Below are 22,993 nucleotides of genomic sequence, written 5' to 3' on the forward strand. Positions count from 1 at the left end.
TGCACCAGTCCAGCTGCGCTCTGCTGCTCCCCCTCATCAGCAGCAAGGTCAGGGACCTCCACCAACTCCGAGCCCTCCTACTCAGAGGTGGCCTGTGAAGCTGTCTTCAGCTCCTGCTGGTCCAAGGCTGCCGCTCCCTCTTCCACCAGTGCATACAGGGCCCTGTCCAGCACACACACCATGGGCACCCACTCGCACACCATTGCATGGTCCCTGCTTACCATGTTGGTGGCCTGCAGGAAGGGTGCCAGCACTGAGCACAGCTGCTGCATGTGCCCCCAGTCCTCCATGGAGATGATGGATGGGAGGTTGGTGGCGGCACGCCCAGTTGCAGTGATGGAGGCAACTGTTGCTCGTGCAACGTACTGGCTGACAGCCTGCCTCTGTTCAACCAGACGCTCCAACATCGCCAGGGTGGAGTTCCAGCGAGTTGGAACATCGATCATGAGCCGGTGCTGTGGCAGGTGCAGCTCCTTCTGCACCTCTTCCAGGCTCGCTACGGCTGCAGGCGAGTGCCGGAAGTGACGCACAACCTTCCTTGCTGCCTCAAGGAGTCGGTCCATCCCCTGGTAGGTCCGCAGGAACTTTTGGACTACCAGGTTCAGGACGTGCGCCAGGCAGGGGATGTGGGTCAGGTCTCCCTTGTTGATGGCAGCAACAAGGTTTGCCCCATTGTCGGACACCACCTCTCTGACTCTGAGGCCTCTGGGGGTCAGCCAACTTCTCTCCTGCTCTCGGAGTTTGGCCAGGACATGGTTCGCCGTCAGTTTGGTCTTACCCAGGCTTACCAATTCCAGCAGCGCTTGGCAGTGGCGGGGCTTCACGCTGCTGCTGAGGCGGGGGGTTTGGGCTGGTGTGGCGGAGGATGGAAGCGGATCAGAGGAACCTGCTGCAATTCCACTGACCCTGCATGGTGGCACCACCCACTGCGTTGTTGGTGCTGCTGCTCTGACAGTGCCCGATGCTGCTCCCCCCTCCTCACCCCCTTCCACCAAGCTGACCCAATGCGCGGTGAAGGACAGATAGCGACCTGTCCCAAACCGGCTCCTCCACGAGTCCATGGTGACGTGGACCCGTTGACCCACCGCGTGATCCATCCCTCTCCCGACATTGGCCATCACAGAGCGGTGAAGTGCAGGGATGGCCGTGCGCGAAAAATAATGTCAGCTGGGGATTGGCCAATCGGTGGCTGCGCACATCAGGAGCGCACGCATGTCACTCCCCTCCTGCACAAGGGAATAAGGCAGGAGTTGGGAGCACATGGCCCGTGCCAGCAAGCCGTTCAGCTGACGCACACGACGGCTGCTGGGAGGCAGAACCCTGACCACCCCCTGGAAGGTGTCGCTGAGCAGGGTTTGGCAACGCCTTTTGCTGGCACGGGAATCACTGGAGGGAGCAGAGGAGGCCACTGAGGACTGGCTGCCAGAACAGGCCTCAGTGTCGGCAGCAGGAGTTGCAGAGGGAGGAGGAGCAGTGCGTCTCTGAAAAACTCCTGCTGGTGCTGCTGGAGGAGGTGGAGGAGGGCAGGTGGCTGCTGCCGACGGCTTCGCAGTGGTGGCGGGTCTGCCACTGCCAGCTTCCTTCCACTTCATGAACTCCTCATGCTCATGAAAGTGTTTCCCTGCAAGATGGTTGACCAGAGAGGTGGTGCCAAACGCAGAGGGCTCCTTCCCTCTGCTGAGCTGCTTGCGGCACTGGTTGCAGGTGGCATACTTGCACTCCAAATATGGCAGGGTGAAAAAATTCCATTTGGGGAGGTGAAGTTGCCCCTTCGGCTAGAAGGTGCTGCTGCCGCTGGTCTCCCTGTGGTGGTTGGGGGGGGGGGGTTCTTGGTGCGGCTGGTGGTGGCACTGGCAGAACTCGTTTCCTGATCAGCACGCTGTCTGGCCTGCCCACTTGTGATTCTGCCCATGCCTGCAATGCTGATCCTTCTAGCAAGGCCCACAGCCTCCTCCTCCTCAGAGCTGATGACATCCCCAGTCCCAGGACCTGGCAATAAGTCTTTGTCCTTCACAGTGTCATCATCATCCTCCCCCTCCACAAACATGTCCTGCTGGAATCCCCCAAACTCCCCTTCTGCATGCATGGGCGGATGGACAGTCACCACTGTCTGACTGTCCAAAACATCATCCCCCAAAGTGCCCATCAGCATTCCTTCCTCCTCCAATTCTGCCGCAACAGCACTCCATAACCCCGCTGTGCTTGGGGATAAGAAGGTGCTGAGTGACAGGGTGCTGGTGTCACCCGCTGGGGCTGGAGAACTGCACTAGTCCTCCTCACCAGGCAGTGCTGGTCGGCTGCTGCTGCTCTTGCGAACAGGAGTGGTGGCGGGGGTGGAGGACTCGGTTCCAGAGCTAATGGTGGCCTGCTCATCCACCATCAGTTCCACCACAGCGTCTGCGTCCTTCTCCTCAATAGGACGGCTACGACCTGGCGGTGGGAGGAACATCTGCGCCACACGCTGCTGCTGCTGTGTCTCTGCAGCGTGACTCCCAGCTGTTAGGCGGCAAAGGCGTCCACGGCCAGTGGCTAATGGCGGAATAGCCACTGGTGCAGACGCAGAACTGCGCATGGTGGTGGTGGCGCGGCTGCCACGCCCATGACCTCCTCTCTTGGGGATGCCCTTGCTGCCCCTGCCCAAACCGCGGCTGCCAGTGCCAGACATCGTATATCTTTAATATTACACAAATGAAAAACAAAAAACTTATGTATGTAAAGGCGGGTGGGACAAGTGGGGTACTTTAATGGGGTGGGACTGGTGGTGGTGGGTGTGTGAGATGACGGACAGGTGTACTCTACAGCAGAGATCAGTGTAGTGCCAACGAGAGAGTGCGCAGTGCGCACACAAAGACCCTAGCTGACGCTGACTGACGGTGTCCCTATATACAGACTACAGTACAGTATAGTCAGCTAATATACAATAGAAGTAATATAAACAATAGGACGGTTGTAGCACTAACGAGAGGGTGCGGACAGCGCAGACGTGCACTGCGCACACAAAGACCCTAGGTAACGCGGTGACGGACGGTCCCTATACACAGACTAGAGTACACTACAGTACTACTAACTAAACAATAGAAGAATCTAGCTAAATAATACAACAGGTGTGACTAGATTACAGAGAGCAGATACAGCAGGACAGGTATAGCACTAAAGCTGGGCCTTGCTAACTACAAAATACTATAGTACAATATCCAACACAGAAGTAGTAGTACAGGAGTAGAGTAGGACAGGTGAGAGCACAGGTAAGGTAGAGACTAGAGCACAGAGCAGGGCAGGCTGCCTCGCCTAGGCTCAGGGCCTAGCTGCTGGCTGCAGGCCTGCAGCAGCACCAGTGACAGTCTTCCTCCCTAGTCCCTAGTAATCACACAAACTAAACTGCCTAAAATACAATCTATCTACAATACAAAGCAATACAGTTTAATATCAAGTGTTGGAGTGTAAAAACGCTAGGTTTAGAACAATAGAAATGCACTTGCACACAGACAAAAAGCACTGGAGCAGTTCTCTCAGTACAATCAGTCAGTAAGTCGCAAGCAGGACCAGTGAGGCAAGATGGCGTCCGCTATTTATAGAGGGGGGCTTGGCTAGGCTCCCCCTCTGTGATTGGCTGCAGTCAGAGGGCTGTCAGAGGGCTGGGAGCCCTCTGATTCGCTTGTGAGGACTCGAGGTGACGTCTGCCGTGACGCTATCCGAGCTCGTGACGCTATCCGAGCTCGGATAGCTATAGGATATCTCCGGATAGCTGCTTGCTATCCAAGTGGGCTCGGAAAGCACAACCCGGATAGCTAATACTATTCGAGCTCGGTTTTTGAGCTCGAATAGTGAAAAAAGAGCTAGGATATCCGAGTACCTCGGATATCCTAGCTCAGATGAGCATCACTGACGCTGACGCCAAAATACGGTGTGAAACCGGCCTCAGGGTTAAGGCAATAGGTGAAAGGAAGCTTTATCATAAGATGGTAAATTAGTGGTCAGTTGCCAGGGTAAGAAAGAGACTATGCTTGTCTGCAGAGGTGAGTTTTCACGTTACGCCTAAAAAGCATGTAAGTGTAACGTTATTTAATAGTAAAGTGCATCCCTTATCTATTTAGAGATTTCAAGGTTTTTTATTTAACGTATTTTATAATGGGAATGGGAAAAAGAGAAAAGAATATGTCATACAGTGACAAGAAGAGCATACTTTTTTAATACATGCTCTTATTGTTACACCTTCAGTACCAGGGAGTGAAATTATTTTTAATTTAAATAACTCCTGGCATGTCTGAGAGAATTACAAAATTGTATTTTTAAACAGTAGTTTTATTAAACTAAATTACTTTATCATAGCTATTGCAGTGGCATAACAATAGACCCTGCAAGGGAAGCAGCCGCAGGGGGGCCCAGAAGCCACAGGGGGCCCCGTGGGGGGAGAAGCTTCTTTTCCCTGTCCTGAGAGACTGACAACTAAGAGCACACAGAGAAAAAGCTCTCTGCTCTCTGCACAATTGTTCTAGTGACTGCATCTGTTTAGCCACTAATAAGGAATCATACAAAGTTTTAAAGACAAAGATTTGTAGACAGTCCCTATTCAGTGTGCAACAGGGTCTTCTGTACAATGCCCAGCCCCCAACCGCTCTACTCCGCCCCAAGTGTTCTGTACTGAAGTGATGCTGGCTGCAGAGGCAGTTCTGCTCCATCAGAGATGGACAGAGTGAGTGTAATAAGCTGAGGTTGTGAGCACACTCGTCTGTCAGTTTTCTGTATGCGTTTTCTGTACACCATGTGCGTCTGTATGTGTGAAAACATACATGTTTTAACACAGAAGCGAATGTAATTGATAGAGAAAATGTGTACAGTGCTTCACTGTTGTCTGGTTTTATCTGCATGGGGAAAACACATTCATGTGTGCACTAGCCAATTCAATAACATTGGTTCTCAGTTTACATGTGCAGAAAGTGTGTGTGTGTGGGGGGGGGGGGGCATACAAAGTTTTGCAGGGGGGGGGGCAGTGATTTCTAGTTATGCTCCTGCACTATCGTTAGTAAATATTTGATAATTATCAGCATGGTGGCATAGTGGATAGCTCTCTCACCTTCAATCTTGGGCCAAGACACTGTTCACGCTGGAGTTTGTATATTCACTGGGCATGGGTTTCCCCCACATCTCAAAAAACATACAGAAAAGTTACTTGTTTCCCCTTCTAACATTGGCCTTAGACTATGTCGGTGACATATGGATTAGGTGTATAGCAAGTCTGTATCTGCGCACAAATATAGTATCTTAGTATTAACTAGTACTCCTATAGTTACTCAAAAGTTGATGGAGCACTGATGCTTCAGAAATCTTCTATCCCTTTAAATAGTACCACCATGTGCAATAGCACTCATAACTTCAGTGGATGTTCCCACTGTAGTAGTAATCAGCACTTCCTTAAAAGCACCTTAAAAATAATCAAAAACAAACACAACAGCATATCATAGCACAGGTATAGCTGACTATGTTGCACCCAAAGCACACGTGTCTGTAGTACATGCGGGCTAAAGCGTGCTAATAGGCAGATTCCACCACCAGGGACTTGGGGCCAACTCTCTTTCCCTGTTGACCGGATAAACTCTGTATCAGGCACATCAATTATCTGATTCCATTATGTATCCAGCTACCTCAAGGAAGCAGAACCCAATCATGTGTAAAATCCGTATGACAAGTTTAATCTCTGGATGTATAAGTAGATACACATGCATGAAAAACTCTTTAGAACCAGCATATCATATCACATATCAGCATATATTACTGTCTCCTAAAAGCGTCACTGGCCATCACTAGTGCCAGTTCCTCCCTGCAACAATCCAGTGTGTCTCACTAGGCTCCGCCCTCATGGTTTCGTCAATGTTATGACTGATCGGGGGAAGGAATTCAGTGTTTTAAGGCCTCCATTTTCCCAATTAGCATCTGTCCTCCCATCTTCATGGTTTTAATAATTTAATCAAATAAATACAATAGTATTAAATGCCCATTATGGTCCCTTCTTGTCCACGCCTGGAACCTTATGTACTAAATATTGATATAGATATCAACTGTTTTTTGACAAAACAGTTGGGGGTGGGGGGGGGAGGGGCTGTTGGCCTCGATCCCCTGGTAGTGGAATAGTGGAATTTGCCTATTAGAACGCTTTAGCCCGCATGTTCAACAAACACGTGTGCTATGGGTGTAATGCAGCCAGCTGTACCTACCCTATGATACACTGTTGTGTTTGTTTTTGATAATTTTTAAGGTGTTTTTAAGGAAGTGAGGACTACTACTACAATAGGAACATCCACTGAAGTTATAAGCACTATTGCGCATGGTGGTACTATTAGTGGCGCCAAGTGCATGCCGATGCACTGCGCATGATCAGACTGGCCGTGACTGGCCAAACTCACAGAAGATTGAGGATGGCGGTGTGGGAGCAATCAGTGCGGATGGGATTGGAGGAAGCCTCAGGTATGTACAGAGTTTGCCATTTATATGGATGCACCTTATCTATGGCTACACCTCATATACCACACCATACCATCAATCTTTTTGTTCCAACAGTATTGGAGGGATCTATCCAATGTGGGATAGTGTCAGACCAATCGCGTGTATAAATATATATAATATATATATATATATATATAAATGGCCCACCCTGTATAAATCTTTTAATTTACTTTGTCTCTGGTACACTTTAACACATTCTTCACTGACCCTTTCACAATCCTTGCCTGGTTCCAATCAGAGAATAGTTTAGTTAGCTTAATGGCTAAAGAATTATTTATTAGTGAATATTTTCTTTATGCTGCAGTTATGTAGCACACGGTAATAAATTGCACTTTACAAACCAAGTAGAAGTGGTCCACATTTCTCTCTGCCCCTCAATGGAGCTTGCAATCTATTATTCCTACCACAGTCTATAGTCTTTTCTGAGATACTGTCAAAAAACCTACCAAAGTGTGAGGATGAAACCTGGAGCTCTCTGAAGAAACCTGTGCAGACATGGGGATTGGGGAGTTCATGCGCTCTCCATGCAGATTGAGCCGTTGGTGAAAATTGAACCCGAGACTTTAGAACCACTGGACAAGAGTGCTAACAGTTTATCAGTCCTACTGCCCATGGATTAGTGAGCACTTGCATCTATTTACCTTTGCGCAGTGCAATTTGAAGAAGTGGGGTTCCTGGGGCTAATGGACTATTTGGGCGCCCCATAGGCGTTAATGCAAAATATAGGCTATTGCGCGCCAAAATATTATCTTAGAAATGTATTGCGTTTTGTATTAACTTTATTTGCAGCGAAGAAAAGCGGGTTTTAGGGTTAGGCATCACCAGTGGGTTTTAGAGTAAGGCCCGGTTCACATTAGCATTTGCCAACGGAACCGGCCATACGGTTCTGTGGTCCATTCCATTGAGCAGACGAAAAAATGCTGCAGGACTGAATTTTCCGGACCGTTTCGCTCAGCGGAACGGAAACGGAAGGTTTTGCAGCATATAGGAACCAATGAAAACGGATGTTTTACAGCACACTGGCTGTAAAACGGATGTTTTCACTGGATCCAGCTGGCCTGATACATATGTCCGGTTCCATAAAAAACGGCAATGTGAACCGGGCCTTAGGCACCACCCAGGGGTGTCTTAGGGTTAGACCACTAGGGAGTGTTAGGGTTACGCACCACCAGGGGGTTCTTAGGGTTAGGCACCACCAGGGGGTTCTTAGGGTTAGGCACCATCAGGGGGTTCTTATATTATAATATTTGTAATGTTTGCCAACGTTTTCTCTATAACTATAGTTTTCCTTGTTATAGATATTTTGCCCTTTTTAATACCCTTATTTTAACGTATTTATTATTCTATCTCAGATAAAGATGAAGAAACGATAAAAAAAAAATGTTATACACCATATCTTGAAATTTCGGCTATACCCTGCGCCCTTTTTTTCTGTGACCCTTATTTGATGCATGCGCCTCTGACACTTTGGTACTATTCTTATGACTGGTACACACCACGCAATTTCTCATCAGGTAGATGGTTTGAATTGGATATTTCCGACAGGTCTGATCTGATTTCCAATCGTTTTTCTGATCGATTTTCTGATCACTTCTATAAAAAAATCAATCAGAAAAATGATCGGAAATAATATCGGACCTGTGTGAAATAATAATTTTGACCTGTCTATCTGAAGGGAAATGGCATGGTGTACCAGGCAATAGATCTCCAGGACAGGTTTTGTTACCTGTATACCATATGGCCTGCTGATCTCTCAATCCCAAGTGTTTACATTATCCCTAGCAATGTTTTTGTCATCTCTGCCACGATTGTTTGCTGTACAACCTTGTGCATGATCACTTTTGTTTGTCTACTAGCGTCCTACCTGGGTATTGAGGATTTGTACCTCTCTATTCATGCTGTACACTGGTCAGCCACAATAATAAATCTACTGACGGTGACGTGAACAACATTGATTATCTTTGTTACAACAGTACCTGGCTGTCATGAGGTGGGGCAGAACCTAAGGCTGAGACACCAAAGTGCGCCCCTCCATCCCTCCCACCCCAGCTGTCACACACTGATTGCTATTAGACCAACAGTTGCCCCAGGGCCCCCAACACCTTCATCTCTAATTATCTGGCTTGCAATCGCTGCCGTGTATCCCTTGTTCTTATTTCTCTTTGCTTCAAACACAATAGGGGAATGATAGCTAAGTGAGTTGTACGCAATCGACGGTAATGGACGGTAACTGCACCATGTAAACGCTCCCATTCACTTGAATAAGACTGTTTACAGACGAGTCCCAGATGCTTGGCAGTAAACGCCATGTGAACCGGCCTTTACTGACCTGCTGCCATCACCCAAAGCATTCAGCATATGAGGGTGAGAACTGGATCATAGTGGATGATGTTGGCCTCGTCTAATGAAAAGAGATGATCATTGAGATGCAAAAACTCTGATTCAAATGTTATTATAATTTTATGTAAATGTATGCGGATTGAAAACAGACCAATCAAATGAAGCTACTGCAGGATTTGATGGATCATTTTTCAAGCTGCATATATTTGCATAACAACTAGCATAAAAACTGCCTAAACCTGGATTATTGCTTCCCATTCACCATCCTCACTGATGAATCATGCTGTTATTTGTCGGCAAATTTCCCAGATCTAAGTCTCTTCGAGTATCTCTGGAATTTGCTAAAAAATACACTCAGTCTATGGAGATCCAACCGCACAGCTTCCAGCACTAAGTATCTGCTGTTCATGTCTTGATGTCAGGAGTCTGTGCCCCAAAAGGCCAGATTTTTTCACCAAATGTAGTCCTACACAAAATTAGTTAGGTGCTTAAAGGACACCTATAGCAAAAAAGTAAGCAGGTGAAGTCTGACAGAATCAACAGGTTTTGAACTAGACCATCTCCTCATGTGAAATTAAAAAAAGCATTTCCTGAACATCAGTTGCTAAGTCTTAACTGCCAAAATAGTACGATACCACCGGCCAGCCTGCCTACTTGCTTGCACACTATTTTTGCAGATGGACTGAGCAACTGCCGTCCTGTGAATGCTTTTGAAAACAAAGGAAATCCTGAGAATCCCCCACGAGAAGATGGACTATTCTAAAACCTGTGGGTTCTGTCAGATTTTAACTGCTTGCTTTTTTTCGCTGTAGTGGTCCTTTAAAGTTTTAGTTGATCAGAGTTTGTGGCTGTACAAAGTCAACTGATACAATTTTTATCTGTATAGCAATTGGTGTTAGATACTTTTTTTTTTAAATTATCTTTTGCATTGTGTTGTGTGTGCATGTTATACTAATTTAGTAATGCAGTCTAGTAAATGAAAATAAGGTTGTTGCTGCAGGCAATGTATTTCACTCATCAGCCCTAACTCACGTGACTGTGTGTGCATTTTATTGCTTAGATTTATTGGCATCAAGCAGTTGTGCATACCTGTAATGTTGATGTCTGTATTTGCTGTGCACTGGTGTGATGCCTCTGCTTTGTCTTTGTAGGGCCTGTTGAAGATAGACTGCCAAGCATTAGTAGCTCGTCTTACACAAGACACAGTGATCTTGACTGCTGCTGTTCAGCTAGGCGTAAGATGGAGAGAGCTGGCCGAGAAGCTAGCCAGACTTACCAAGCAACAGATTGAAGCCTACGAAATCCCTCATCAAGGAAAGAATGGAGAAGTCAGTCTACAGGTACAGTTACAGTGGGATGAAGCTTCATATTAACTGGAAAAGTAGAAAAACATCCTCCAGAAATTACTTATTTAGCTTACTAATCCTGTTGTTTTTTAATAATAATCCAAACCATTTGTATAGCACTTTTCTCCTGTCAGACTTAAAGCGCTCAAGAGCTGCAGCCACTGGGATGCACTCAAACTGCCACCTTGCAGTGTTAGGGAGTCTAGCCCTGAACTCCTTACTGGATAGGTACTGATCCTATAGCCAGGATCTGAACCCTGGTCTCCGATGTTAAAGGCAGTGACCCTTAACCAGTACACTTTCCAGCCACTTCAATAGTGTTCTCTGTCAAATTTGGGAGAAATGTGAAATGAAAAAGAAAAGAATATTTCTGCTGGTTTCCATATTTACTGTTTCTGTGATGCCAAAAGGGACATCACTTCTGCCCATTTCTTTTTTGCTTCAACCAAACTAATTTCCCCTCCCGATTGCCACAGCTACCTGTGACTATCCTTCTAGCAAATAACATCTAGACAACAGGCTTGCATCAACGTGCAAACTCTTCAAAAGGAGGGCGGATTCAATGACTTTCTGGTCATATTGTTCTTATCTTTTCCTAAGTAGGAAGCTGTCTGTTATTTGTATGCTGAGATAAGCTTGTTAGGGCCCGTTTCCACTACTAAGGGATGCAAATTCAGCTACCTAGCCGCATCGCATCACTTCCGCATCTCCCGATGCGGAAGTGTATTGGAGGAGATGGGAGGCGGCTGCGGGCGGACGCGGCCATGCGAGAATCTGCAGCATGCTGCAGATTCTTGGATCGCTCAGCACAACATGCACGCAGTAGAAACTCTTCCATTGCCGTGCATGTGTTTCAGGACACCTGCAGTGCGATGTGGCTATGTAGCCGCATCACACCGCTCCTAGTGGAAACAGGCCCTTACTGTAGCTAAAAAAAGAAAAATACTGTAGCTAAAAAAAGAAATTCCCAAAAACTCATTGGCACTGCACAGTTTCTGCAGTTAGGCAAAGGAAAAGACCCACTTTAGAAAAACAAAAAGTGGTTTACATATTTTGGGGGCACTAGCTATCTTTGTTTTTTTTTTAGCAATTTTGGGGGGAGATGTTACAACAACCCCCTTTAAGAGAAAAACTCCCTTCAGTACACCTCTATACTGTATGTTGCAAGGATTTTTGCCAAACAGGTTAATAGGTTACTTCACAAAATTTATTTTGGGAATTATCTTATCTTACTTATTACGTTTTTTTTTCTCTAAGGAGTTTTATTCATTAAGGGTCCACAAATAACTTTCCTCATATGCTGCTGTCACTTACAGTAGGTAGTAGAAATCTGACAGAATAACAGGTTTTGGAGTAGCCCATCACCTCATGGGGGATTCTCAGGGGTTTATTTATTTTCAAAAGCACTTAGCAAATGGCAGTTGCTCTGTCCAACTGCTAAAAGAGTGTGCAGGGAGGCTGACATCTTTATATAAATCCTTTTCAGGTAGAGTCTTTTTGAAGAATAAAGGCCATGCTGAGAATCCCTCATAAAGAGATAGACTAGCCCAAAACCAGTCAGTTCTGTCAGATTTCTACTACTTACTGTAAGTAGCAGCAACATAGGAGAAAAGTTATTTATGGCTCATTTTACTCTGGAAGAAACATACAATACTTCTTATCTGTATGCATTTACATGTATTTTACCATTTACATTTTTTCGCGATAGTGGTCCTTTAACTTGCGGTAGAACTGTGCGCTGATAGGGCTCAGCAATTTCACTGGTACTTATGCCAGTAGAGCTAAATGTGCAACATGCCTTACACGAGTAACAGTCACATTGCTATGGTAACAGGCATTACACAAACAATGTAATGCTGGGTACCCATGTAAGACAGGTTGTGTTAGTTACACAGTGCCCACTATTGGTGTAAGTACTGGTAAAATTGCCAAGCAGTCAGCACACGGCAGTTTTTTTCTTCTTATATATGTTATGGCCAGAACCCAAAGTCTTGCCACTTCGGGGTCTGGCCGGTCAAAACTCAAAGTGGCCGTGCCACTGCGGCCAATGTGCGAAATATATAGAATCCTGCTGGCTCCTTTCTTCTATTAAGGCTCTGGCTCCTCCCCCTTCCAACCTCCTGTTTACTTCTGTCAGCCGGGTGGACATGCTTTGCAGCCAGAGTTGTTCATCGCAGGGAAGCAGGGATTTGTGATGTTCGTTCCTGCAGAGCGGGTGCTGGCAGAAGCAATGTCTGCAGCGTTCATGCTCTGCTTCCCTGCTGCTACGAACGACTCTGGCTGGCTGGCAGAAGTCAATAGGAGGTGGCCAGGGGGAGGAGCCAGAGCAGAACAGACTCCGAAGCTGTAAGGATTGACTCCGGAGCCAGCAGGATTCGATACATTTTGCACATTGGCCGCAGTGGCATGGCCACTTCTAGACCGGCCAGAACCCGAAGTGGCCAGACTTGACAAAGCCCTCGTTGATGAGGTGCAGGAGGTCCCAGCGTTTGGTGGAAGAAAGGAGGATGGGGTATGCCTCTGGAGGCTTCTCTCTACTAAAGTAAATATCTAAATGGGGCAATTGTTACCCTTCAGGCTGACTATAAAACTCCTTCTTCTCTATGACCTTGAATTTGGAATTCTAACTTACGACTGTATTTGCAGATGATGTGGAAGCCAGCGTTTGACTTCCTGTACACCTGGGCTGCTCACTATGGAGAGAGTTACAGGGACGTGTTACAAGACCTGCACTGTGCACTGGACAAGATGAAGTACCCCGTGACCAGGCAATGGAGGGAGCTCACTGGAATCCTCATTTTTGTCAACTGTCTGGACATACTCCGAACCACTTCATTTACTAAACCAGAAGAGGACTTCTAAACACAATGGATTTTACTTACCAGTGACGTGACTACAAATCATGGGGCTTCCCAGCAAAACTTTGATGGGGCCTCCCCAATATGTACACCGTTTCCCTTGCCTCCCCTTGGTACCTTTCATGGCCCTGGAGTCCATCTCACAAGGGTCATAAAACAAGTGTGGCCATCATGATCTTCACACCCATAACAAGTGCAGCCATTAAAACACCAGATCTGAAGTATAATCCCCTGTATCGGAGGAAGGGAAGATTAGTAGTTGGGGCCTTTCCACAGCTTTGGACCCCGTGTTTGCAGGTGCTGGCTACTCCCCTCTAGTTACACCCCTGTCACCGTGAGGGAGGATTGAACCATCCATGCAGCATCCTGGAAATCAGAGAGTGGGATCAGCCATGGATGCCGTTGGTTAAGGTTTTTCTTCATATATTCTGGCAGACTCTATTGTGCTCTATAATATCACTGTCATTAGCAACATTCCAGCACGCAGGTGCCATAGCAACCTAAACAGTGTTCTCAAATTACAGGGTGATGAACGCTGCAATATACTTATATACCCTTTGTATATAAATGCCAAGTACACAATGTTTTAATATCCCGTTGTCCAGGGATATTTTCATTTTTAGTTTCTGTAGGAAAGTGCTCTGTGTGTTTTTTATATCAGGAGAGTTCTGTGAATATGTCCAGGAAATAAATGTTTGTACAAAAGACAGATACCCAAATAATATTAATACTGTGATGTGATGTGATGCGCTCTTCTAAATTATATTATTATTGTGTTTAGCACTCGTACTGTGATAATGGCTTGTACATTGCATTGTTCTATTTATGATGCCAGTTATTGTGGAAGAGCTGTGTTATTACTCTTGGCATTACCTGCAGTCATGCCAGTAACTCCGTAGAGATTCCTAAAGTCCATTTAAATTGTACCTATAATCATCATGATGACTTGTTTATATAATTAATTGAATTGATATTTTGGCTGTGGCACATCTCCAGGATTTAGAAGTGCCAGGGCCACGGAAGTGGCAATCCTGAAGTGCCAAGTTGGTCCACCCCCCCCCCCCCCCCCACCACCACCACATCACTGTGCTCCCAGCCCACCCTCCCCCCTACATGACACTGTGCCCACCCTCTAATTAAAGGAAACACAAGGTAGTTTCGTTTTTAGGGGTTTTTTTATTTCGCTATTTAGTTATGCAGCCTTCTGTCCACGACCAATCTAGGAGACCATGGCCTCGATTCATAAAAGTGCCTGCGAGCGGGGAAAGTCGAGCGGGGAAACACCGCTGTCGGTATTTCCGCCTTCAGGGAGGTAATTCATAAAAATTTAGCTAGTTGTGACAGGCGTGCGGAGATACTCCACTGTAGGCAGGCGTTAGGCTGTCCTACGCATGCGGAAACAGGAGAAGCAGGCGGAATCCCTCCGTGCGGTGTTCTCTCTGCAGCTGCTTGGGAGGTCTGTCCCATTCACTGCAACGGATTCCGCACGCTTCTCGCCACATCAGAGGTAGCGGTAATACCCGTCCGCATACCGCTACCTCTAATCTTTATGAATTGACATTTGTTACTTTTGCTGTGATAATCACCGCGCAAGGCGGTGATTGATCACTCTGCTCGTGGATGTCGGCTTTTCATGCGGAAAAAGCCTTTATGAATACAGATTTGGCTGTGTGGTCGGTAAAGTGAGCAGTTTTCAGAATTTCCTCATGCGGGAATGCTTTATGAATCGAGGCCCATGTGTTGTTTCTGCTCACTCACAGAACGCACAACAAACATACTGTACATTCCGCAGTAATGCTCCTTGACAGCAGTAGATATTTTTCCAACTGTGATAAATTTCAGAATGTAAATCTGGGAGAGGAAAGATTTTACAATGGGCAAACATTGGCTAAATAATTCATATTTTTTATAAATGACTATTGAAAAATATAAGCGATTTTAATCATTAAAGGACCTCTGTTGCGAATATCTTCAAATTTAAATTATATGTAAACATATACAATTAAGAAGTACGTTTCGTCCAGAGTAAAATGAGCTATAAATTACTTTTCTCCTATGTTGCTGTCACTTACAGAAGGTAGTAGAAGTCTGATAGAAGCAACAGGTTTTGGACTAATTCATCTCTTCATGGGGGTTCACATGGATTTCTTTATTTTCAAAATGCGCTTAATGAATGGCAGTTGCTCCGTCCATCTGCCAAAAAAAGTGTACAGTGAGCAAGGGGGCTGGTTAGCATATTTGTACAAATCCATTTCAGGGAGTGTCTTTATAAATAAGGCCATGCTGAGAATCCCCTATGGAGAGATGGACTAGCTCAAAACCTGTCGGTAATGTCAGATTTCTACTGCTTACTGTAAGTGACAGCAACATAGGAGAGGAGTAATTTATGGCTCATTTTACTCAAGAAGAAACGTACTTCTTGTTTGCATGTGTTTTAAATTTTAAGATTTTCGCAACAGTTCCTCTTTAAGTAAAGTTCCTGTTAAAGTTTTGGTTAGTTTAAAGTCCATTCCTGATCAGTAGCACATGAACAGCTTATCGTGTGTGTAGTAGGAAGTGGGGAATGTGCTTTGAATTTTTTGCATGTTACAAAAACTTTTGAGCATGTTGGAAAATCTCCTTAGTTAAAGTGGATCTGAGATACATTTTTACTCATTGCATAATTGTGTTCCTTTCATATAGTTTATAGGGCATTCCTCAAGCCAAATACTTTTTTTTTTAGTTTGTGCCTATAAACTAAACAAGCCTCACTCACAGCTTTTCAGAGAGCCTTGGCACTCAGTCCCAGGTAGCAAGGGCTTATGGGAGCTCAGTCTGGGCAGGAGGAGGAGAAGGTTACTAGCCAGAGTTTTGGGGACAAAAAAAGTGTCCCAAAAGTGGGGGTCTCGGCTTATACTAGCCTCATATTTCTAAGGAGTGGTGACGCTGTTTGTGAAGCTATAAATAAGTGATCTCTAGTCCCCGGCATGTGGACTCCAACCTCCACCGCCAGAGCGGTATATGTTGAACAGTGTTTGCCTGCAGTTACTGCCGGTATTTGACCCCCCCATCCCCTGCAGTGGTATGCCCGTGGTATGCATACCTCCAAGTTGAGTCGCCGGTTTGAGATCATGTGAACCTGAGAGCAGCAGCGGCATTAGCCCCACAGAGAGACCACCAGCTCAACTCCGGATGGTGTAAGTAACAGCGGGAGAGCGGAGTCCGCGTATCATATGTTGCTGCTGGCCAAATGCAGGGAATGAGTGCGCAGCTTGCTAAGCAACGCGGCGGCTGGAAATGGAAACGGGGGACTAAAGGGTAATTTACAGGGAAATAAGAACTCGGCCCCCGGCATCTGTAGAGCTGCGCAGAGTGGGAGTATTGACTCAATGGTTCCCTAGGTTTCCTCTTCAGCTTCCTTTTTCACATGTAATGTGAAGTGACACTGGAGCGCGTCATAGAAATGAGACTGAAAGAGAAGCTGAAGATGAATCATTGCGGCGGGAACCAGTGAGTGAATGCTCTCACTCTGCGCCGCTCAACAGATGCCGGGGGCCGAGTTCTTATTGCCCAGTAAACTACCCTTTAGCCCCCCGCTATTCCATTTCAAGCCACTGTGTTGCTTAGCAACCTGCGTGACACTCATTCCCTGCATTCAGCCAGCAGCAGCAGCATATGATATGCGGACTCCGCTCTCACGCTGTTACTTACATCTTTGTTTGAGCTGGCGGTCTCGCTGTGGGGCTAATGCTGCTGCTGCTCTCAGGTTCAAATTATCTCATACCGGCGAGTCAACACGGAAGTATCCACGGCTGCTGTCATCTAGAGAGCCCAGTCCCTGGCTGCCACAGGGGTGACATGCTTACACAGGCTTGGCTCTCTTGTTGGCTACACCATATCCAGGTGAGACCTGTCCTGGGTAGGACTTGGCTTTATTAGGTCAACTAGACTCAGAGCCTTTTTGTTTTTACTCATTTTAGAGGTTTACATAGCTGCCTACAACTAAAACTGCCTTATTGCTCCTCCTGTGGGAATATTCTTAATTCCCACTTAGTGATCAGAGAACCCTCAAAGTTCCTCAGTAGGTGCCATTTTCCTACCCTTGGCTTATACACGGGTCAATCATTTTGTCCTGGTTTTAAATGTAAAAATTGGGGGCCGGGTTATACTCGAGTATATATGGTAAGCATACACTTTTGAAGCTGTTTGCAGCTAGATATGCTGTGTAAACTATTTAAACTTTAGATAAGATATATAGACAAGTTACTTGTTATAGTTACTTTTTCATCTCGGATCCGCTTTAAAGACTATTTCCTTATGCCGAAGCAAAATAATTGAGGCCTGTAGCAGGATGGGTAATCCACTGATCATGAGTAGGGATGGTCCATTTTCGATTCCACAGAAATTCTGATTTCTGCTAATGCAGATTACTGATTTTGCGGATTTCCATTTTTTTGATCTCTTGGTCATTTTTTGCATTCTCTGACTAGCCATTTTTTACATTCCCTGATTGGTTCAGTGTTTCTGAATTCTGTGTGGGCCAAAAATACCAAGTTGTGATAATACAGTACTTCCATAGAAATCTGATTTCCATTTTCTAAGTAGTCTTTTTTTGGTAAAATATATATATTTTTTTTTTGCATTGTCTGATTGACCGAATACATTCAAGTTGATTCTGCATTCTCTGCATTCTCTGACTGGTCCAAAGGTTCTGAGTTCTGTTATTAAGCTAAAATTACCAAGTTGTAGTAATGCGGAATTTCCACAGAATTCTGATTCAAAATCGCATCCTGTCTGCGCAAAAGAAGTGCTCCCTCTACCTATCCGTCAGCCGCCGGAGAAATACGTAGAGGGTGCACTTCTTCTGAGTAGACTTGCCGCGACTGGCTGACGTTACGGGAGAAGGCTGAGGACGGCGGCGTGGGAGAGATCTGTGCGCATGGGGCTGGGGAAAGCCCCAGGTATTCATACAACTTTTATTTTATCTCAGCTCTCCTTTAAAGCAGCATTGTCACCATAAAAATCAAATTTCAACAGCAACTAGTCTGAGTGCATTAAGTGATAAAGATGCTAATCCTGCATTCAAAACTTGCAAAACTTTTTCTGCTGGAGTTATCACATACTTTATGAGCACTGATCTAGTGCCAAACAGTGCCAAAGAGTTGAATGCTGGGAGTTATTTTTATCTATAATATATTCCTCCTCTTCCATTTATTTCCCTGCCTAGCTTCTTATCTGAAACACCTCTGCTCACTTGTGTTTACAAGCAAGGCTGAGGTGACTCAGCAATTGGAGGATAAGACAGTGTAGTTCCTAGTATACGCATCAGTGGGAGTGTCTGAAGACTCTGGGAGGAGGGCAGCTAATGAATACACAATGATCAAGAGAAGGGAGGGGGAGAAAACAAGAGTCAGGGAGGATATGATGTCAGCATTAGCTTGACAAGATGGCCACTGCCGAGAATAGCATTTTCTGCTTTTCCTTTATAAAATTCACAGGAATCATTATGTGGATAACACAATGCATCTGTTATGCAAGTAGAAGTAGTATTTATCTGCTTATATATGTGTTTTTTTTATTTCTAGGTTAGCATTGGTGTCACTTGTTCTTTAAAGGGGCACTATGGCAAAAAAAAAAATTTAAATTTTAAATATGTGCAAACAAACAGATAAGAAGTATGTTTTTTCCAGAGTAAAATGAGCCATAAATTACTTTTCTCCTATGTTGCTGTCACTTACAGGTAGTAGAAATCTGACAGAAGTGACAGGTTTTGGACTAGTCCATCTCTTCATAGGGGATTCTCAGCAAGGCTTTTATTCTTTATAAAGATATTCCCTAAAAAGGATTCAAACAATGATGCTGGCCAACTTCCCTGCTCGCTACACAGTTTTTTGGCAGTTGGACAGAGCAACTGCCATTCACTAAGTGCTTTTGAAAATAAATAAATCCCTGAGAATCCCCTATGAAGAGTTGAACTAGTCCAAAACCTATGCTTTTGTCAGATTTCTACTACCTGCTGTAAGTGACAGCAACATAGGAGAAAAGTAATTTATGGCTAATTTTACTCTGGAAAAAAATATACTTCTTATTTGTATATGTTTGCAGCTTTGTGCTGTGTAACTGCTACAGCACATTCTCTGGGTTGCGTGTCTTCTGGAAACTCTCAGATGTGCTAATGCAGTATTAGTCAGTGTTTAAGTGTATTGACAATTGGCATTACTAACTGTAGACAGATGAAGGTAATGGACATGGATTATTAGCTCTACAAATCCTTTTGTTGCTACTTTGTTCAGATAATGTCTCTATAAGCTGTTCCATAAATCGTATATTGGAAGTAAATAACAGACTATTTTTCTTGGAACGGAGTTTATGTTCATACTCAACAGATTGTAAATAAGAGTATCAATCTGTATTGTTCAGCCTAAAGATGAATAATGTGTTTGTGGAATAAAGGAATGGACAGGAGCAGCAGATAAAAGCAAAATGCCATCCATGCAGAGATTACTGGGGCAGCATGGTTGTACTGTGTTTACACTAACAGCATGCAGCCAGAGTAGGAGAAGCAAGAGGAGAGCGGGGTGAAGAGGTCATCATTAAGGAAAAGCAGCTTGTTGTGCTGTGTGAGGAGTCTGACAGTGAGTGAGGAGGTGGAAGCAGGAGAGCAGCAGGGTTTCATTTGACTTGCACAGCAGAAGGGAGGAAGTGGCAATGCTACCCTGACTGAGGAGGAATGGAGTGGGCAGTTTGTTTGTCACAGACAGCCAGTGTGCTATTGTTTTAAGCTGTAGCATGTCATGTGACATTTGTACATTTTCATGTGCTGTGTGATGATTCCAAATAGGGGAGGGGGCGAACACATCCTCACAAGTTTGCCTCAAGCAGCAAAAATCTACAAAAACAAGTCTATAACTGGTCCTGCATCCATGCATTGTTTATTGAGGGATACAATGAATGCAGCTGAAAAGTCAACTGCTTTGGCATAAAGCAGGCATGTCCAAAGTCTGACCCTGTGCCAAATGTAGTCCATCGAGCCATTTCTGGTGGTCCCCAAAGCTCTCTACAATTGTTAATTCCATGCGGGGGTTAAAGTGCGGCAGAGCAGGACTGGTGTGTGTGTGCGAGTGTGATAGAGGGGGGGCGGGGCTTCCACAAGAGATTGGGGATTCTAGCATGTATGGGGGCTGTGCTATTGATCCCCGTCTGCCTTGCCACTGCCTGGGTTTTGAAAGCATTCTGACACCTTTTTGAAAGAATTTGTGGCTATAAATAGGTCCTGAAGGTTTTAGAAGTTTGCCTACCATTAAAGGGAACCTAAAGTGAGTGGTATATGGAGGCAACCAGAAGTGTCTGCATAACACCAGAAACAAGCATGCAGCTAATCTTGTCAGATCTGACAATAATGTCAGAAACACCTGATCTGTTGCATGCTTGTTCAGGGTCCAGTACTAGAGGCAGAGGATCAGCAGGATTGCCAGGCAAATGGTATTGCTTGAAAGGAAATACATATGGCAACCTCCATATCCCTCTCACTTCAGGTTCCCTTTAAGCTCAATACGGTCTGCAGCAAACTGACAGTTTGCAGACTTTCACGTAAATGTTCACGAATGGCCCACCAACATTCTTTCACAATGTTCGTCCATTACTAATTATCATCTGCAAAGCTGATACTAGAAACGTTTACCGTATATGCAGGAATATAAGTCGACCTCGTGTATAAGTCGAGTCCAATATTGATCCTCTTAAGCTGGATTTTTTTATTGACTCAAGTATAAGTCTACCCAGCAAAGTTAAGAGCTGCACTTGGGGACCAGGAGATGTTAATGACTGCACTGCACACAGTATTGCAGCCGTTAATCACCCCTGGCCCTTAAGTGCAGCCATTATCCATTCCTCTCCTTAGTCAGCACAGCAGCCCAGTTTCTTTCCTCCTACCCTTTCCTTGTTTTCTTGGCATTTCCTTTTATCAAGAAAGTGACACTTACCAGGTAAGTGACACATTTTACCACTGGGTAAATTGTTGCAAATGGGAATGTCACTAATAGTACACACGTTACAGAGTGTGCTCAGTTTTGAAGCCATTGGTTGGTAAAATTGTCAGTGTCTCACAGGCAATGGATACTATACAACAGTGCTGGCTAACCTTGGCACTCCAGCTGTGGTGGAACTACACGTCCCATGAGGCATTGCAATACTCTGACAGCTCTAAGCATAATTCAGGGAGGCAGAGGCATGATGGGATTTGTAGTTTTGTCACAGCTGGAGTGCCAAGATTAGCCATCACTGCTATACAAGCTATGCAAAGTAATGCTTTTCCAAGTAAAAAGTGATGGTAGGAGGAGGATGCCAAAGCTTGTTGGCTGCGGTGGCTTCCTCTGCAAATGAGTCAGAAATTTAGATCCGACTTGAGTACAAGTCGACCCCTATTCTTTTATTTAGTGAGTCAGACTTACATTTCTAGACTTATAGTCAAGTATATACAGTACTTCAGGCTACCTTTTTTTTAAACTCCACCATCCTTTCAGGATTTATTTAAAGATGAAACTAAATTAGGATTGGTTATTTATCCAGATTGACTCATTGGACTGTAGTAATAACATATTCTTTTAAGGTGTCACTATAAACATTATTTTGATCTCTGCATCCTTGGGAAGTAATGAGACATGTTATACTTGCTCTAATGTATATTTCATACATTTCTTTTAAATGTTTGTATATATATCTGTGTTATTTAAAGCCAATGTATTGCATACTGTTACAGATTTATATTTATATGAATTGAATTATACTAGTTTTTGTGAAGAATCCTAAAATGTTTTTTATACATACGTATCTTGTCTCGTAAGAAAATAACAAGCATTTTAAACCAGGAAACTTCTACTTGGTTACTATACAGTGTAAACACTGTGGATGGGCGTCCCGGACACACCCAGCTGTTGATCTTGATTTGTAATTCCCCAGGGGCGAGGTTGGCTTGTGCTAGCCTGTCATTGGCTGTTTCAGCCTTTGATCTATTTTACATGACAGTGTAAAGTTGTAAGAGGCCTCCGTATAGATGTGCACATTCTAAATAAACATTATTACAGTAATGCGTATGCCTTTTTTTTTCATACCTGTAATTGTTGTTATTGGTATTCTTTGTTGTCTGCTTCTCTGATTACAGTGATCACATAGGCGGTTTAAAATGTATTGTTCCGTCATTCGTTCTGATGTCCTTTAGAGCACCTTGACACTACAAAGGTTAGGATACCTAAAACACAAATTAAAATACGGGAGATACAAACACTGTGAGGAGGGGAAGGTATGGGAGTTGCCTGCTGTAAGTAATCAAAGGACAGTCATTGTCATTTTTCCGGTACAAGTTTGTCAAAGAAAGCTTTAAAGGGACACTTAAGCGAGGAATAAAAAATCAGTTTTGCTTGCCTGGGGCTTCTAACAGCCCCCTACAGCCATCCTGTTCCCTCGCAGTCACTCACAAAGCCTCCGGTCCTTTGTCGCCAGCTAGTTCCGTTTTCACTGACAGGCCTGGCCAAGCGTATTTTTCTTTGTGTTCATATCCGAAATAGCGTCCTGCGCCTATGCAGGACGCTTCTGAGGATGGGAGCATGTATGATATGCATGGCCAGGCCGGCGCAGGCGCAGAAAGCCCGCCGACTTCATGTCAGGACCTGTCAGTGAAAAAGAAACTAGCTGGTGGCGGGGGACCAGAGGCTCCATGAGTGACTGCGAGGGCACGGGATGGCTGGAGGGGGCTAGTAGAAGCCCCAGGCAAGTAAAACTAATTGTCAGGCTTGGTGGTGTATTCTCCACAGTCAGCATGCAACGCATGAGCTGACGTGAAGGAGGTACACACACTAGCACAAGGAAACAGGCTATCCCTAGTATAGTGGAGGGGAGGACTGACTTCAATACGAGATTGTGGCGCACAGAGCCGGTGCAGATCCGACAGCCACAAACAATACTTTTGCGATA

General features: G+C 45.0%; 1 protein-coding gene across 1 annotated transcript in view; it reads left to right on the forward strand.

Annotated features, from left to right (window-relative positions):
• Window positions 1–16,175, forward strand: part of MACC1 (MET transcriptional regulator MACC1) — an 86,625-nt gene extending 70,450 nt beyond the window's left edge. The window contains exons 4-5 of the mRNA XM_068235986.1: window positions 9,993–10,181; window positions 12,834–16,175. Of these exons, the coding sequence (XP_068092087.1) occupies window positions 9,993–10,181; window positions 12,834–13,049 (405 nt within the window). The 3' untranslated portion in view covers window positions 13,050–16,175. The remainder of the gene's footprint in view (window positions 1–9,992; window positions 10,182–12,833) is intronic.
• Window positions 16,176–22,993: the final 6,818 nt, after the last annotated feature.

The sequence above is a fragment of the Hyperolius riggenbachi genome, chromosome 5 (assembly GCF_040937935.1).
Source record: "Hyperolius riggenbachi isolate aHypRig1 chromosome 5, aHypRig1.pri, whole genome shotgun sequence".
Taxonomy (NCBI): domain Eukaryota; kingdom Metazoa; phylum Chordata; class Amphibia; order Anura; family Hyperoliidae; genus Hyperolius; species Hyperolius riggenbachi.